The 19,248-nt window shown below is 35.8% G+C and overlaps 1 protein-coding gene and 1 pseudogene across 1 annotated transcript; one reads left to right on the top strand and one right to left on the bottom strand.

Annotated features, from left to right (window-relative positions):
• Positions 1–8,116: 8,116 nt before the first annotated feature.
• LOC133872413 (transcription factor ORG2-like) lies at positions 8,117–10,398 on the top strand. The gene is made up of 3 exons (XM_062309919.1): positions 8,117–8,462; positions 8,585–8,947; positions 9,778–10,398. The coding sequence occupies exons 1-3, from the start codon at positions 8,163–8,165 to the stop codon at positions 9,862–9,864; spliced, it is 750 nt and encodes a 249-aa protein (XP_062165903.1). The 5' UTR covers positions 8,117–8,162; the 3' UTR covers positions 9,865–10,398.
• Positions 10,399–17,919: 7,521 nt separating this feature from the next.
• On the bottom strand, positions 17,920–18,757 carry LOC133873234 (phosphoserine phosphatase, chloroplastic-like; annotated as a pseudogene).
• Positions 18,758–19,248: the final 491 nt, after the last annotated feature.

Genomic DNA, 19,248 nt, shown 5'->3' with positions numbered 1-19,248 from the left:
ATCTTCGTATTCTTAGTGGCAATCCTTTTTGTGATAGCTTTGAATTCAATTTTGGTTTGTTTCTTCACCCTTGAATTCCACCACCAGGCCGGTAGTGGCCGGTTGGTTAGCTTTTCAAGGTGAAAGATGTATTCATTAGGGACTTTTCTAGAGGAAAAACCATTAAGTACACCAGTTTTTTTGAGTCTGTGGGTGTCAAAAGGACGAGAGTGTGGCAGTTAGCTTAGCTTTAAGGTCCATCAAATACTATGCAACTAACAGATGGCGCGGCGATGTTCATGCATGTTTATCAACTTGTGAACTGCATCAGTACCACTGAAAAGGGCTGAACTGAAAGCTTTAATCAAGGACCCCCGTATAATGTTCATGCATGTCATCAACTTCTGACCGCATCAGTAGTACCACTGATACAGTGGGACTGAAAAGGGCTGAACTCAAAGCTTCAATCAAGGGTGTGTTTGGCAAACATTCGTGATTGTGAAATTTTTGTAGTAAAAGTTTAAATAGTACTAAAAAGTGATTGATATGATATAAAGTATATAAAAGTTTGAAATTGTTTTATAGAAAAGTGAAAAAGTTTTGTTTTGTAATGAATTTTTTATTTAAATAGTAATAAAAAATTATTGATGTGATATAAAAAGTAAAAAAAAAGAGTGTTTTAAATTTGACTTTTTTGGGAGGAATGAAAAAAATAAAGAGAGTTAGAAATGTTTGCCAAACACCCCCCAAGTATATATACCCCCTTATTATAAAACTTTACATGAAACCATAGTGTAACATCACATAATTTAAGAAAGAAACGAGAATAAGAAAAAGAGATAAAATTAAGGTGGTTCGGTCTAAAACCTATAGGTTATATCCACACATCAAAATACTTTTTTAGTTACATCTTTTCTTTATTCTTGTGATTGTATATGAGATTCTATTTATAAAGAAAAAGTTCGAACGTTACAAATCTCTTCTACTTTTTCATTAACAACAATAAATCTAATTTAGCATATTTTAACTATTGTTTCTTGAATGTTTATAACCTATTGAGTGCTTGTAACTCTTTTATCTTGAGTTTTTATAATTCTTATATTAATACCTAGAACCTCCCCCACTTGCCGCTCCCTTTTTTTTTTTTTTTTTTTTTTTTTTTTTTTTTTTCAATTTAAATAAAGAAAAAGAGGTTTTCAAATTTTTGGTTAGGTTATAGTAATCATAGTGTGGGTAAGGTTAGGTTAAAGTAATCATAATGAGGGTGACAGTGATACTGTGTTAGAGTTATGATGGATCAAGGCGTGCCAATACATGGCCCCAGGCATCAGTACCTAGTCTTTAAGGTGAAATGTGTCAGTGCCAATATATATATATATATATACACTGTGTTCAGAGTTATATACGATGCTTATCGCACAAATGAAAAAAAGTGTATCTTTCAAATTTGACATAAATACATATATATATATATATATATAAACCAGTCCCTTATTCTCCGGTTTTGTCCAGCTTTTAAGGTTTAAAAATGTGCAATATCTGGGACAGTTTGGCATGCTTAAAGCTGTTCATACAACAAACTGGCCGGCTGCTGCAACTCATTTACCAGCAACTGCATATATATATATATATATATATGAAAAATCCATCTAGTGTTTGATCGGCAGATAGAAGGGACAATTCGGATGATCGAGGAATACACGCAAAAGGGAAAATATCAAGAAAGCGACATTTTTAGGACTCGGAAGAACACTTCAAAGTCCAATCCAGCAAACTGCTAGTTTTACCAATGGGCTTGTTACTGCGTAGAAATCAAAAAAATATTGGGCTTGTTAGATAGAATATAATATGCTATGAACAAGTTCTAGAAGGGGTGGGATATGTCCCTATCCACCCTAAACTATAGGGTCATTTGCATTCTGCGCGTAAATAAAATAATTTTGCACTCGACACTTTTTTTTTTTTTTTATTCAAATATGGGAAAAAGGGAGAATGGGGAGTTTTTGAACTCGACACTTAACTCTAGATTACTATGCAATGTCCATTCCACCATCCAAATTAGGAGGTCTATTATCCACCGTCGCGAAGCCATAAATTTGTTAGAGAAATATTTGGTTTTTTTTTTTTTTTTTTTTTTTTTTTTTTTTTTTTTGTTTATTTTTGTAACAAAAGATATGTAAATTATTTATTGAATCTATGAGACTACACGTAAGTTTCACAAATTTAATGGTAAATTTGTAAAATAGATGCGCAAGAAAATGACACCAAACACATTTAATTTGTTATTGTTAAGAGCCGAACTAAAAGTGAAAACTAAATAAAAAATAAAAATGTATGAACTTTTTTTTTTTTTTTTTTTCTAAAGACTATATGAATCGTTTTAAGCTTTGAGCTTTAAACTTAATTTACCAGTCTCTATAAGGTACGAACTTTAAGCTTTTTTTGTCACTCTTTCTCCAAGCATTTTTTTTTTCTGTTCTTTTTATAAGGTTGTCTTTGCACATTCTACCCTTCATATCACTTTTTTTCTTTATTTTTTTTTTTGGAAAAAAAAACCAATATTTGGCACTTACTGTGTGAAATATATTTAAATTTTACAATAATTGTTCAACATAAATAAAGGCTCATAACATCATTTATTAAAGTAAAAAAAATGTATAAAACATCTTCATATTTTATAAAAGAATATATCGTATTTGCATAATTAAAGAGTACTTTATCTATTCCATAAGCATTTACTTACCTCAGTCAATCATCCCTAGTTTCGGACATCTTAACTTCACAACACTACAAATCACATTCTAATATTAGACATGTAATATACTTAAAAAAACCTAATCTAATCCATGGAACCCTAATCATGCATTGAAGAACCTAATTATCCTTTACTGTCACCGTCGAATGTTTGGTGCTTGATAATTAAACGTTTGACCTTCTATGACAGCAGCTAAAACTAGAGATTTCAGCAATGAAATCCTAATATTATGTAATAACTAATTGCTAATCATCATAGAAGTCATAATACACATCATCTATCATACATACATGTTCAAAGCAATCATAAATCATACATTGTTCTTAAAACATTACAGATGATAACTTTCTTTTTCATAATCAAAACCCATTGTAAAATCAGTCATGAAAGATGTTTGAAATACTGCAATATAGGTATCTAGTTACTGTTTTGACTGAAAACAAAATCTATGGTTTTAAAGTTCATGCAATAATCAAACCTCTCAAAATAGATTATAATCTTAACCCATATTATTGAAAAATTGCGAAGCATGCTTTAGATACGTATTTAAACAGTGATTGCATGCATGAAAATGAAAGATTAGAGGTTATTACCCCAAAGAAGAGCTTCCTAAGCTTTGAGGAACAAAAGTTGTTTCAAGAAGGTCCTTCTCTCCTCCTTATTCTCTCTCTCTCTCTCTCTCTCTCTCTCTCTATGTATAGGGATTTAAGAGGTTAGAGACCACCAAAATAGGGCGAAGGGTCGTAAGGATATATTTATAGTCGCACGGTGCAGAACAAAAGGGCGGAGATGTCATATTTTCAGTTGGTTATAACCGTCAATTATTCCTTCGTCGAGTTGAATGTTCGTTGACTAGGGTTTTCATTGGATGATCGATGCTAGCATTGAATGTTCTGTGCTCAAAGAACCATTTTAAACCTTTTTAAAACCTTTTGTGGAATACACTAGCTTGGGTGCAAATGTGTTTATACTTTAAGAAAAATTTCCACAATATCTTTTTAAATGTTTAAACAGTTTTCTTGAGTTTTAAATCGGGAAATATTTTAAAATAATGCTACGTATTTATGTGGGGGCCGGTGTAACAACCACCCAGGACCAAATCCTGCTTTTGCCGACATCATGCATGGAAACCATGAACCAAGCCCATGAGTTGTCTCATGGTCGAAAAAAGAACACAATGGTTTGGTAGACCGTCGTCTCATCCATGTTGACCACGCATTGTGCGGGTTGGCACAGTTATAGGTAACAAGGGGATCTGACATCAAATGTGGATTCAGCAGACCATGTTGCTAATCCTTAGCTTAAGTTTGATTAGTCCCTTGTCTTAAGTATTTTCGGCCATTAATGTCCCATATTGAGTCTAAACCACATTCCTGCAACGTTGCATGTTTTAAGAAGGAAGATCAAAGGGGAGTAGCCCTCAAGTATTACCATTTTGAGCAAACTTGTCTTACCTCACTTCCTATTGTGCCGTTCACTCCCAAGGATGGGGAATGATGTCATATGAACCCCTTTGCCTCACTACTGAACGAGTGGTTGGCTTACCTATATAAAGAGGGCCAACTCAAACCCTAAGAGGGATGTGTGTGTGTGTGGGGGGGGGGGGGGGGGGGGAGGCGCGGGGGCCGCAGGGTGAGGAAGGAACAACTTAAACGAGAGTAACCACATACAACAACACAAAAAGTATAAGAACTCACATACAACCCGATTTTGAGTATAATCGGGAGTGAGTGGGAATAACCCCAGGATATGCTAAGTGAGTGCTAAAGTTTCTTAACAAAAATTATAAATAGTGTCCATAGGGAGCCAACCCACGACAGTCATCCATGTCTCACCACTGGAAGACTAGTGATTTTTCTGCTGAATCAAGAAAGAGCTATCCTTCTGCGTAACTACTGGATCACATCCTATCTCCCATACTCGCGCCCCGTCATATGTACTTGTCGTGATCATCTTTCTAAATAGTATAATATATATAGAGTACGCTTTTGAGTTCATGCAATTATTCTTTTCATTGATGTCTGTGTTGAACCATACTATCTTTGCCAGTGAAGTTATTGCTAGAATCACTACTGAACTCCCTAATAAATTACTATAAACCGTGTGGGCCTTCTTCTCCATTTTGTGCCCTGATTGATTTTATTGCAAGTCTTTAATTAGTGCCCTGATAGCCATCAATCTATTAGGTTAACATGAGTGCTGGGCTTGGATCTCCCCATTTATAATGAACCTAGGCCCAAGTATATTGTCCACTTAATTGCACTCCAAAAAGTGCCCTAACATTTCTCTGGAGATCGACTTTACTAGGGAGTCAAGTTGCAATAATTGAACTTTACAACGCCATAGAAGTCTAGCAACACCAGACGGGAAAGCAATGCACCTTCTCAAGAACATGGGCTTAAGACACAGGCTCTCAATATCAAAATCCAGAAGTTAACAAAGAAACTACTTAGCCCTAGGTGGCTATGGTTTTTGACATGGTTAAAGACTTGGAAGGAGCTCAATCTGAGCTAGTCGAATATTCAGGCTTTGGATTCAAAATAATCAATTTTCATTAAATTTATCTTAAGGGGATATTTACATCTCTTCTATTTCAATTAAAGTGATTATGGATTCGATCTCGAGGAGCATTGTTCCCACAGTGTTACATGTGACCACTCAACACATCAAGATTTTGATCGTACAAGATCTCACTCTTATATGTATCAAAGTGACCAACACTTTACATTTGAGTTCATATTTCTCTCATGATTGAGAGTCAATGCTATAAGTAGTTATGAATTCAAACTATTCAATCAACAATAATGTATAAAATGGCAACCCACGTGGTCCGGTTCAATGTATTTTGACTACACGAATGTATCAATCAGAAGTCTTTACTTCCATAATCAAGATAAATCATCATGATTGATATGTTATAGCCTTATCAGATGGAATGTCAATCTCATCACTAACTATGAACTAGGGCTTTTATAAGTCAAAAGGTATTATGATTCATATATTTTGTGTGATAATTTCATTAATACACCTTTTATGCTCATGCTTTTTGAATTTTTTGGTTATAATTCAATTTTTTTTTTTTAAAAAAAAAAATACTGGTCCTTCTATAATTTGTAGATTTTTGGTCGATGCCTTCCCAAATGATTTACAAATATCCGTATCCAATTAGATCCAACAAGAGTATTCGTATGATTTGGTTTGAAAAAGTTATTAACAACTGTTTCATTAGTTATTTTGAGATTTGAAGTTTTTTTTTTTTTTTTTTTTTTTTTTTTTTTTTTTTTTTTTTTGGAAACATGACTTAACCCTGTTTTACTTCCATTATTTTTATTTTTGTAATATCCCTCCAAATTTAAAAAAACTCTTAATTTAGTGTATCAAATTTTAAAAAAAGTTCAATCTCACCCATCCATTAGAATTTTTTGTTAAATTCTAACGGAGACTATTGAAATTTCTAAAATACCTTTATGTAAAAAAAAAAAAATAATTGTAATTTAAGGGTAATTTCATAATTTAATAAAGTTACAGGGGTATAATGGTTATTTTATCCTTCGTCGGTGTGATTTAACCCCAAACCTTAACAGGAGGGGTGACATTGCAAAAAATTAAAAATTTGATCCACTGTATTAAGAGTTTTTGAACTTTGGGAGTACATTATAATATTAACAGAAGTTAATGGGGCTTAAGTGAAATTTTTTCCTCTTTATTTTTTATTTTTTTTGATAATGCTCCCTCTATAATATGTAGATTTTTGGTCTACGCCTAGCTTCCCAAATGATTTTATAATATTCATATCCTATTACATTCAACTAGATTATTTGTATGATTCAGTTTGAAATGTAATTAACATTAATAGTCCTGTTTATTAAAATTTTTGTTTTATTTTTGTTCAATTCTCAAAGCAAAAATATTAATAAACAATTCAAAAACAAAACACTCTTTAACATAAATAGTTTACTGTTACGTCACATCAAAATACTTGTTAAAATATATGAAAAATATATTATATTTTTCCGTATTTTCCGTATTTGGTTAATATTGTAATATTCTCTATTTACGGGTTAATTGTAATCAAATCATATTACCATATTTTGTATTTACTCTAAATCATATAAATAGGGACCTTTGTAATGTAGGCAAATAAGTCAATGAGCACAATGTAATCCTTAGGGCTAATTCGTAGTGATGGACGTAAGGTTTTAATACCGAACTACCCGTAATTCCTTGTATTCTTTTCTCCCTCTTGTTTCGCCTTTATTATTCTATTTTAGATTTTTACAATACTCTTTTCATATCAAAAATAAAAAATACCTCCTAAAACACATTAACAAAAAAAGAAAAAGAAAAAAATGGTCATAAAAAACTAATCGAGCAGTTACATTTTGGCGAAAAAGTTCATATCTATTATCTAACTTCTGTTGCATCGAATACAAATAAGATTGCATTTTAAGCAAAAGAATAAAGGGTCTAGAAGGATGTGTGCTTCCCACGCGATGTCGCACCTCATGCACGTGCATATGAGTAGTAAAGCCCAGTTAGAGCTCGTGCATGCCATGCCAGGCACGTGCAGTTTATACGTCCAGTCTCTGCAAAAGTTCGCTCTAGGTAGAGTACTATAGTATTGCAAGTGGGGGAAAAAAATAGGAAGAATTGACGTCAAATCATCCAATCTTCTTTTCTTTATCATCTTCCTCTTCTTTATTTGTTTGTTAATAAATCTATATATTGTTTTGGATGACATAATCTTCCATGGATAAGACCTAAAATCTAGCTTAATGATTGAGAATATAAAAGACTTAAAGGTGATTTCTCCTAATATTTAACATAGCAGGGTGTTCTTCATGGGTATTAATCAAAGGAATTGCTTCCTGTCTTGTCTAGCTACTCCATTTATGTGTGTTTGAGTGACTATGTTTAACGGTATGGCTAGAGAAAAAATAGGTAAAATTTTGTTTCTAAGTGTACTGTTGACGTGTGTTGGTTTGCATTTTGCATATAAGGAGGTTATGTGTGAGAAGAATTAAAGAAGGTATTTGTTATAATGTAATAGTTGAATAAATAAATCCATATCGTTTTTTCTTTAATTTACAAAATTATTATATACTAACTATTAGACGTGCACACGACGAACATGAACACATTGAGAAAACAGGGAGCATTTCACCTCCAGTTGAACCAGTTGAGTTAATTCCTATTTCCTTCCATTAACTCAACTTGAAGTGAGCGGGTCCAAAGAAAATACTTATCATTTCTTAATCAATATCTTATACGTTATAATATAATGTAGTTTCTAGTTTCCAGAAGTAATCTTATATAATAAACGAAATAAATGTTGCTGAGGTAATGGCTTTGTATACTATAAATACATGTCATGATCATCTCACTTGATTAACAAACCAAGTCCCAAACAGCCCCCAGCTAATCCACCATGTTAGCATTATCACCGCCTTTGGTGTCATCCAACGGATGTTATAACTTAGAGAATAGCGTAGGCAATGACCACAACTGTGTGCACGGAGACCCCGAGATAATGGAGTCAGTGATCCATTTCTCTACATATCAGACACAAACCGTGAAGCTTGACACGGCGAGAGCACCAACAGCTATTTCTGGTGATTCCAAAATGTCTAAGAAGCATTTTCATAATGCTAGCGAGCGTGATCGTCGTAAGAAGACGAATGGTTTCTACTCCACTCTCCGTTCACTGCTTCCAGGGGTGGATGAAATGGTATATATATATATATATATATACGTACCGATTAATCGGATCCCCTCTTTATTATACCTTTTGATTTCTTATCTTTTCGCTATTTTTCTTCCTTTTCGTGACTATTTTGACGTCGTTAACAGAAGAAGTTAAGCATTCCGGCCACAGTTTCACGGGTGGTAAAATACATACCAGAGCTACAAGAGCAAGTGTTGGGGCTGATTCTAAAGAAGGAAGAGCTTTTGTCCAGGATTTCTGGGCAAGATGATCATCATGAAACTCGTCAAGAGAAGCAACCAAAAAGCATAGCTTGGAGCTCGTTGTCAACTGTTTCGGCAAGTCAACTCGATGATCGAGAAGCTGTGATTCAAATATCCACACATACGGTCCACAAGAATGCATTATCTGAGATCCTTGTCAATTTAGAGGAGGATGGACTTGTACTGCTAAACGCATCATCCTTTGAGTCCTTTGAAGGGAGGGTCTTTTGTAATTTACATCTTCAGGTTTCCTTTTCTAACCTATCGGTTCCTTTTGCTTTCTCAATTCTTGCTCAGCATTCATACTCATCAAAACAATAATCAAGTGTAAGAACTAATAGTCTAGGAAAGAGATGAGAATAAGAATTAATAGAAACAAAATTAAGGTAGTTCGACCTATGGCCTACATCTACACGTCAAAGCCTTTTGTTGTCTACATATTTCCTTGATTATTTGATTATATGCAAGGCACGTACTATTTATAGAGAAATAGTTTAAACATTACAAGTCTCTTCTACTTCTACATTAACAATAATAAATCTAATTTATTACCTTGTAGCTCTTGTCTTTTAAGTGCTTATAACTCTTGTGACCTTGTCTCTTGAGTGTTTATAACTCTTGTGACCTTGTCTTTTGAGTAAGAAATAGAAATAGAATGAAGGTAATTCGATCTATGGCCTACATCCACACGTCAAAGTCTTTTGTTGGCTACATCTTTTCTTTCTTGATTATTTGTTTGATTGTATGCAAGACACTATTTATAGAGAAATAGTCTAAACGTTACAAGTCTTTTCTACTTCTACATTAATAACAATAAATCTAATTTACCATCTTATAACTTCTGTCTCTTGAGTGCTTGTAACTCTTGTGACCTTTGTCTTGAGTGCTTATAACTCTTGTGACCTTGTCTCTTGAGTTCTTATAACTCTTGTCTTAATATCAAGCCGTCATTCACTCTTGAACCATGCAAAATACCTTTTTGTATAATTATTTTGTAACATATTAATTCATTAATTAGACTATAATTTGTTCTAGCTAATACTATTTTTGTTTTCCTGCTTTGGGTCATACTGCAGGTCGAAAGAACGGAAAGATTGGAGTGCGAGAGTCTAAGTGAGAAACTCATGTCACTGCACGACAAGAGGGAAGCTCTGCTTCCATGATTCTACATAATTTTAACCGTTGAAATCATAACTTCTTATGTGCTTTAGATATTTTAACTAGACAACTGGCCATTGTACAGACTACATAAGTAAGTAGCTAGATGTGCACTCTTGTAGCTTAAGCATGTAACAAAGTGTAAGGCAGATTTGCTTGACCTGGCCTTTATAAAGAAGGCAGTATCTTTTCCCTTCAAAATGAAAGATGTTGATGTAGATTTTTGCATAGCCAGACTGGACGGTGGGTACTTGCAAAATAAGAGAAGACTACCAGGGGCTAGTGGGGATCCTCTGATGGTAAGCCAATAATGACCATGAAAGAGAGGCTCAATCAAGACTATATGTAGGTTGTGGCCTGAAGGTATACCCGTTTTTGGGGTTTGTGACAATTTTTATGTGAAGCTCCCTCAAGGTGGTCCGTAATAGTTACCTGATTATATATTTGCCACGTAGTGGGCTTGTTTGAGTTGGGGCCATTCATTATTTATGTCTATTGTTATGCAAATATCTACCTAAATAAATAGGTAAATAAATGTACGTCGTTTTACTCGCTAGTGTACAAGATCGAAACAATAGTATAGAAAGTAAATACGAGATCATTCCCACAAGAATTGATATAAATTATACTTAAAGTGAATTTCCTAATTAAAAATCCTGAATGAAATGAGATAAAATATTGATTTGAGATAATAAGAAGAAAGGGTAGAGCTTCGATATACACCGCTAATCATACTCAAATAAGATTCACAATATGCACATTGATACAAACATAACATGATACTTAATGTTTGCCAACCTAAGGGCATGTCATCTACTCCTTAGACTATTGATCTCCCTAAGCAACGAATTAGGCATGGCATCTACTCTAATTATTTTCTTTCTCAAAGAATTTAGCATGGCATCTACTAAGTTGTTCTCTATGAAAGCATAAAACTATGAAGATCGACAAACACATGAAGCCTAGGGCATGGCAGCTACATCCGGTTTTCCATATTGATTAATCGAAGAACCTGTAATGGAGTTCTTTCATTATTCTATTATGCCTAGGACTCGACCATCCAAATTGACACAAATAACAAATTCATACCATATGCATATGATGATCAAGTACATACATGTGAGGAATTCAATAAAACCAGAAGTAATCAAGTTAAGCATAAATATATGAATTGTAGCAAGGCAAAGTGAAAACTTAAAGAGACATGATTAGGGTTTCAATCGAGCCCTAACTAAAATATTAGCTGCACATAATTTAGATGAAAATCATCCTCATAAGAAAATAACAAAGAAAAAGAGAAAAACTAAAGAAAACTAGAGAAAACTCTTCTTGAAGTAGCCTTTGATCATTTCCAAAGCTTGTGTGTTTGTCTTCAATGTTTAAAGGCATATTTATAGGTATTAGGAGAACCCTAGAAGCCCTAGGAATCCCAGAAAAATTGGAAGAAAGTCTCCTAGTCCAAGTAAGAGACTGAAAATCCAATCCAAGAAGCAAAAGGATTCCAAATTCGTCTAGATTTTTGATCCTATATTCCAGTGCGATTTTGACATTGTAAATGTTTGAATTAGGAAAAATCTATTTCAGACATATTTGTTTCTTTTTTTTATTAGCTATCCAACAACACTAATTTTAATGCAATCAGATACTTAATCCGAAAGTTACTGTTAAAATACAGAGACGTATTCATTTTGGAATCTTTCCAAAAATAACAGTTTTTTTTTTTTTTTTTTTTTTTTTTTTTTTTTTTCCGATTTCTATAGCAAACAAATTCAAAATTGATTTGGTGTTGGATCTTTCTAAAAGTGAGTTTGCCGACTTCAATATTCTTGCAAAATTATTCTAAGCTAAGCTTGGAATTTGATGGATTTTGAGTGATTTTCTTCCAAAACCTGTAAAATGAAAGAAAACACAAAAACAACACAAAACGTCAAACTATAACAAAATTAAGAAATTAACATATGTTAATTAAGGGGCTTGAATGTGTAACATTCAATAATTATCATCCATATCATTTGGGCCCTACTACCACGGTCGACTTGTTCAGCATGTCGGGCAATGGAACTTGTGTTTGCTTGTATTCGGGGCATTTATTTTGCAAGCCCTTTACAAGTTGCTTCCCATTCCCGCAAGGGGTTTGTTATCTCATCGATGCCAAGCTCGTGGGTTGGTCTTTTGCATTGAGCACATGACTCGGATTTTGGGCACCAATCTTTGACTTCATCTTTACGTGCCGAGCTTGTGGCTCGGTCTCTCGGTGCCAAGCTCTTACTTTAGTTGCTTGGTCTTAAGGTGTTGAGGTTATGGCTTAATCCTTGGGATGCCTAGTGTCTGGTGTAGGTCTTATTTAGCCCGCTAAGCTCATGGCTCGGTCCTTGGGTGCCTAGTACGTGGTGTATGTCTTAGCTCCCGAGCTCAAGTGTAATGCCCCGACTAAATTAGTTCGATAGAATATTTGCATATTCCACGTGATGATACTACTTTACCTCAATAACGCATAAAAAAAAAATTGTTTATTTTTATTTTTTAATTTCTTTTTCTATTTTGAAACAACAAACTCACATTTTACATAAATATAAATTATACATCAGAGCACTAATCTGTAATAGACATCTTATATAAAATAGAGCCATTCTATCACGATGAAACATTGTTCGTTACAATCACAAAGTGCCACATATGGCATCTACTACTAGGGCTGACTTCCACAAAACTCAGCCTCACCCTGCTAACCTTAGGGATAATACTAGTGCCACATATCGTTGCTAGGTGTCGGAGGTGCACGCCACTGATCCTGAAGTATCGGTTGGTGAAAGGCCCATTGGGGGGGTGAGGTGACCTCTGTGTTTGTGGGCACTCTAGAATGGCTAGTGATACGGGTTATTAGCACCCTGAACGGTAGAGTCGTGCCGACGTCCGTGTCGTCGACCTGCTTCATGATGTGATTGTGACAGAGGGGAAGTCTATCCGTACACATGTCAACACTACATAAAGACACAACACCCACTCAAAGGTGATGGGTTCGTGCTCTTGATTGGGTGCACTCGGCTAGAGGTGATGCATTAGACCAGTCGAGCCTCCACCGACAGCTAGTTGAGGGCGAACCCTCCAATCCCTTCTATGGTCATGTTGTGGGGCCGTCCCTTCGCAAAACACTCCACAAGCATAGAGATGGGAAGCCTATACTCTACAGCCCACAGGTACATTAAGGGCCACTTTGATAGGGCGTTTGCAGAGAGATGTCATGAAGTGGCCCTTGCCGCGTGCGTGAAGGTTTGCGTAAAACTCGCGAACCAGCTCCGTCGCCCCAGGCATGGACTCTAAGATAATCTATCCGCATCCTTGGAACTCGAAAAGCTTTGGGATTCTGTGGGAGTGACCACTGATATTCGGTAGATTGACTTTAAGCTTTACGAGGGGGCTTAGGCATAGTAGCAGCTAGTGAATTAGAGGGCTGCATCGTCGCCCATAAGCCTCGTGGTATCAAACCTCCGAGTCGGTGGTGCCTCAAGTTCTGGCTCGGTGGCCTCCGTCGTCTGGGTCGGGGTGGACCCCTCAGTTGATGTTGAGACATCCGCCTTCATCCTATGCTGGGTACGAGAAGACGAGGCCTCGACATTTGCCCCCTATCGTCTATTATCTCCCTCAGTACGTGTCGTCATCTTGTTACAACCAGATACATTAATCAACTTCTATTTACGTGAACCGTAACTATGTCTAGTGACTTAACAAATTCCAACACGTTGAGCAGGTTAGGTTTCAATGGGGTAACCCATGTCGAATACTGGGTTAGTCACGAATGATGGTGTGGTGTTCCAGCCACGGGTCACAGTACTTACAAGAGGAAAACTAACACAAGGAATAATTGGTCATAACGACAAAAATCTCGTCCGAAGGTCATGAAATGACAAAATTGGGCATGCCAAGGTCACAGAGGTAACGAGTCATGGTCCAAATTCAATCACAACAACAATGGGCTTAACATAACCCATCAAACACAACAATGGGGTTCAATCCAACTCAACAATCAACAAGATTTCCAAAGGAAATTTCGGATTTGGGCAGAACTTTCCCAAATCTGAACGGGTTGGGTTCAAGGGCTAGGGGTGTTGAAATCTAACTACCCACAACTACAAACCACTCTACAACAATCCTACAACATCAATGTCTCGTAATTTTAACATTAAATCAAGACAGCCCCAAGTTAAAACTAAAAATTGAAATTACTGTACTATAAATCGAAGTTTATCCTAAATAATGTTTAAATCAAGCTTGAATCTTCAAGAAACAAGGGAGATGTGGAAGAAAATCATTTTGGAAGAGTTTGGGGAGTGAGAACTTGGGAGAAAATAGGGTTTGAAATGATTTTGGGAGTTTAAAATTCAAACTTAACGCATTCTGGGCAAGATCAAATGTTCGGCTAGATTTATTTTTAAATTTTTTAAGAACAATCCTTGAAGTCAAAATTTTATAATTAGAAGAAACAAAATTATTTTCTTACTTCAGAAATCACTTCAAAACAAAAGAGTGTCACGACCCAAAAATGCAACCCAAATCTATCTATTCGGTTCACGTGTGTGACCTAATCACTCTACTACTAATTATCAGATCCTAAAATTAACTGCCACAACTGCCATTATCCTCAGCCATGTCCTAGGATGGATCCTATTCCTCCTTGATCATTGCTGCATAGTCCTTCTCGATGCTTAACAGAAAAGCTTCCCTCTAGCAACATATCCCGTCTTGAAGTGCTCCGGTCATCAGCAATCGTATCTCGTTCCACTTCATCTCTGCATACACATTAGCCATGTGGGTCGCCATCGCACGCCTCCCTTTTGTACTAAGGTAGGGATTGTGGAAAATCCCTCACCACTGAAACATTGTGACGTTTCCACGTTGCCAGAGTGGGGTTAATGTTGAGGTTCTTTGTCACTCTTAACTCACCATTTAAATATCCTTCACTTGATGATTTGCCTTCAGTTGGCTTGCTATGACCATTCCTCATTAGATCAAGCTTGCGTATTGCAAAAAGAGGCGTATAGCCTAACTCATAAGATTTGTACTCACTACAAGAAATTCGCTCATTAGCGTCGACTTTTGGACGCTAAAAGCCCGACGCTGATGATCACCAGTCGATCATCAGCGTCGACCCTTCGGTCGACGCTGATGATAGACTATATGTTGACGCTAAAACATGTAACACATATGAAAATAATTTATTGATTTCTAATTTAAACCAAGTGTGTGTATGTGTTTGTGTGCAAACAAATATCTTAAATGCGGAATTTAAATAAGACAAGATATTTGTTACGAAGTGGAAACTCTATGAAGAGAAAAAAACCACTCCGGGGCAGCCAAACCCAAGAAATCCACTATCCATAAACAAAGCTAGTTACAAGACACTCGTACTCACATAACCCTATGCAGTAGTCATACCTTTAACTCTGACGTGTAGCCCAACACGAATGTTTCCCAACCAGATCTTCCACCTGAAAGGGTTTTTGATGGATTCATTTACCTTAGGGCCGACCCCTTGGATAGACTTCACACAAACAACGAGCACACACCGGAAATGGCTTGAGAGCTAGCGGATCTTCAATATCTCCCTAAACACCCTCTCAAAGCACTATGGAATTCACCACCGAATTCTGTACAAAACACAGACCTAGAGCCCCTTATTTATAGGCTTCAAGAGACCTTGAAATCTGCTGAAAAACGGACTCTGTCTGTCGATCGTCCGGACGAGTTTCTGCGATATCCTTCAGAAACCGCGCATATCTTATCCTTATCAGGTGTGCGTCTGGACAGCTTGACCGAGCGTCCAGACGGTCTTCACTGAAATCCTTTCCGCGTTCGATCAGAATTTTGGAGTTATCTGAATTACTGTATATCGTCCGGACGTGTTGCCGAGTCGTCTGGACGACTTGCAGATAATGAACATTGTCCGAACGTGATGCCGAGTCGTCTGAATAGAATACTGAAACTTCCCAAACAATGCCGATTTCTGAGAAAAGACTTCTTGTAGAATACTGGTTGACCAAGCGTCCGGATGGTGTGGCTCTGACGTCCGGACGCTTGCACATGAACCGGTTCAATTGACTTGATTTTTGCACAAGACTCTTCATGGATAACTTCTAGAAGCTTCTGAACAGTAGATTTCTGAATATATGAAGATTCCCATTTGAAAACCGACTATCCTGTTAAAATGCAACCATTACAAAAAGTGTTTTTGTTTTAACCAGAATGTAGCCAATAAAAATACTAACAACATATATCATAAGTCGACCCTGATAGGTATACTATTAGAGTCGACACCTTGTTGTCAACGCTAATAGTCTATCATCAGCGTCGACTCATGTGGACGCTGATACTCCAAAAATATTTTTTTAAAAAATAAATTAATAGATTATTAGGGTCGACCCAATCGACGCTAATACCTTAAATTTTTTTAAAAAAATAGTAATAGGCTATTAGCGTCAGCTAGGTTGATGCTAATACCCGATTTTTTTTTAAATAATAATAATAATAATAATAGGCTATTAGCGTTGACTTGGTCGACGCTAATGCCCTATTTAATTTTTTTTTTATTAGAACCCATCAATGGAGCTATGCCCACAATTATGGTTTTTATTTGTGATAAGTGAAAGGGAGCACCATGTCGATAAAGTAAACATCTCAAAAAAAAGGTTATGCACATCAAACCTAATGAAGAATGTTGTTAACAGTCCAAAGTCAGAACTTCAATATATAGTTAACAGATTTTGGAGCTCAAGTGCTCAACACTGTCCATTATATCATTTCAATTTCTTTGTCAAAAATATATAGAAACACTTAAAAGGAATTTGAGAGGCTGATGCAACCAAAGATGTCTTCAAGCTAAGAACAGGTTCCCCTGCCAACGAAGATAATGACAAGTTAAAATAAACGTAAAGAACATAATAGGCTTAATTGAATAAAGCACTTCCAAATCAATTTTCCCAAACATCACCAAAATACAACCTCTGTTTTGGCAAGTCAAAAAAGAATTGAGCTGGTTTTGAACCCACAAGCTCACCCCCCAACCTCATTACTCCAAGAGGACACTTGAACTAAAGCTCATTCTCTTGGTCAAGATGTCCCATAAAAGATGATTGCTTCTATAACGTAACCTATAAATCCATCTCAATTGGAAAGGAACCATAAATAAATTGTTTTCTTAAAAGCAAAAAAGAGAGATACCAATAGCTTAACAATTATTCAGAGGCTCTTCCATTATGATTTGATAACTAAATCCATAAAGGAAGCAAACATGAAATTAACTTTGTTCGGTCCATCAAGTCAAACTAGCAGTAGAGTGAAAATATGCCATACATGTCCAAAATTGAAAATACATATAAGTTTAAGAGGCTGCAGTGTTTCCCTTTGTGAACCTAAACAATCCATGAGTAAATTCAGTGTATGAATCCAATTTGCACAAATCCTTGACGAACAATCCCTAAAATGTTTTGTACAATCTAGTAGAAAATTTGAAGTAAAATGTTTTCATGATTTGGCCACACAAAAACCTTTAATGCGGTTGACAATTTCAAATGTAGCTACATGGAATAGAAACCGAGAATTCTGACTGTAGTAAAAATAAAGGAAAAAGACAGCCTATGCGAGGATAAAACATAATAAGACTGCATGTATTATTGCACTAAAAAGAGTGCTCAGCTATCGTAATTGAAATTGGATGCTTCTCCATGTTTTACAAGATTTGGTGCAAGCACATAGTGTCTTGACAACATCCAATTTAGCCCGCCTTTTAGAATTAAGATCTATTTCAGATATACTTTTGGATAAAAGACAACATATATTATTCCTCTCCATCCACAAGATGGTAATGGTTCCATAGACCACTGCTGAATTATATCTTCATATGCTACATAAAACTCAATGCAGAATTCAATTCTTTTTCTTTTTTATCGACCTATCCAGCTCAACCTTATTATTATTATTATTATTATTATTTTGAGCAATTACAAGGGCAGAAGGGGAATGGGAGACAGCTCAACCTTATTAAGACAATGACATGCTCCAGATAATTAAAAATCCCTCATAGTCTCATAGCGTGGGGGCTTCTTTTCGAGAAAGTCCTGGACTTAGGAAAAGGAAGGATTAAACAATGATAGCCTGGTAGCCAAGGCCTCCGCAAAAGGGACAGAACCACTCATTGCTTTAACAAAATCAAAAACCAAATCAGGCACAAACACTAACACCAATTCAATTGAAGTAGTTCCAATGAATGTGGGACATCCAACCTAGAAGTCCATTCTGCAATAGCCTTTCCAGCTCCACAAAATTTTGCAAGTTCATCGATGTCCTCATCTAGGCCCCCTGTGCTATCCACATCAAAGCACACCGCATTGGAATTTCTCCATAACTCAAGAACGTCTACAAATTTGAGATAGCAATCATCAAGCATAGAAACGAAATTCTAAAGTTGACAAAATTAGCATGGAAAAAGTAAACAATGAATATTTGAAGAATTCAATAATTCGTATCATAAGCTCTAAAATTGGTATCTAGGTAAGCCAACTCCAATCTTTATACATAAATCAAAACTCAACTCAATTAAATAAGAAAGTTCAATGAGTTTAAAATTAAACCTATTTTTCCTTCAAAACTAAAAAATTACAGATGTTAAGACATTGCTCAAGCATAACCTTTGGATGGCAGAGTTTTGTTTAAATGGCTCAATTTTGAGGCTTCCACTGGTTGAACTAAAGCAACAATTAATTTCAATGATTTAGGAGATTTGTTCATACTGATGTGACTAATATTCAAATTTCTTGTAAAGGAAAATGCAGGAAGGAACAGAGAGCTATATTGCCTACAATGAGCACTGATTGGTGCCGCCTGTGAACTCACCAATCCTTCCATCAAATCCGAAAATGAAAATATTCAAATAAGAAACCATCTTTACCGCAAATGGTTCTATACCAAAACAGCCCCAAACGATCGCACAACGAACTATAAACGTTAAAGATGCCTTGTGATAGATGCCTTGTGCCAGGTGATAGATGCCTCTAAATGTGTATTCCAAACAAAAGAAAAAGAGTCCATGACTGTTGAAGCTTAAAAGATAGAAACAAACAAAAAAAAAAAATAAATAAATAAAAAAAGGAATTTATAAAGGGTGTGATATGGAGGAAACCATTTTGTTGCATACCACCTATAGTATGCACAATATACACTCCCTCCACCCCATTCAGTCAGTCCCTTATTCCTTTCTGGAATGTCCCAAAACGTGTCTACTTACTTAAAAAGAGAACAGCCACAGACACACATACACATACACGCAAATGATTTTGCACACACACACACACACACACACGTGACTGTGATCAAGACCACTACTCTGATCAGCTTAA

The sequence above is a fragment of the Alnus glutinosa genome, chromosome 7 (assembly GCF_958979055.1).
Source record: "Alnus glutinosa chromosome 7, dhAlnGlut1.1, whole genome shotgun sequence".
NCBI lineage: Eukaryota > Viridiplantae > Streptophyta > Magnoliopsida > Fagales > Betulaceae > Alnus > Alnus glutinosa.
Note: the sequence above shows the minus strand (reverse complement) of the source record. Positions and strands in the feature narration are given on the sequence as shown.

Bases quoted from the DNA above. Each gene is read 5' to 3' on its own strand.
- LOC133872413 (XM_062309919.1), top strand. From the start codon at position 8,163: ATGTTAGCATTATCACCGCCTTTGGTGTCATCCAACGGATGTTATAAC. The intron at 8,463-8,584 runs GTATATATATAT...CGTCGTTAACAG, and splicing joins TTCCAGGGGTGGATGAAATG to AAGAAGTTAAGCATTCCGGC. The intron at 8,948-9,777 runs GTTTCCTTTTCT...GTCATACTGCAG, and splicing joins TTTGTAATTTACATCTTCAG to GTCGAAAGAACGGAAAGATT.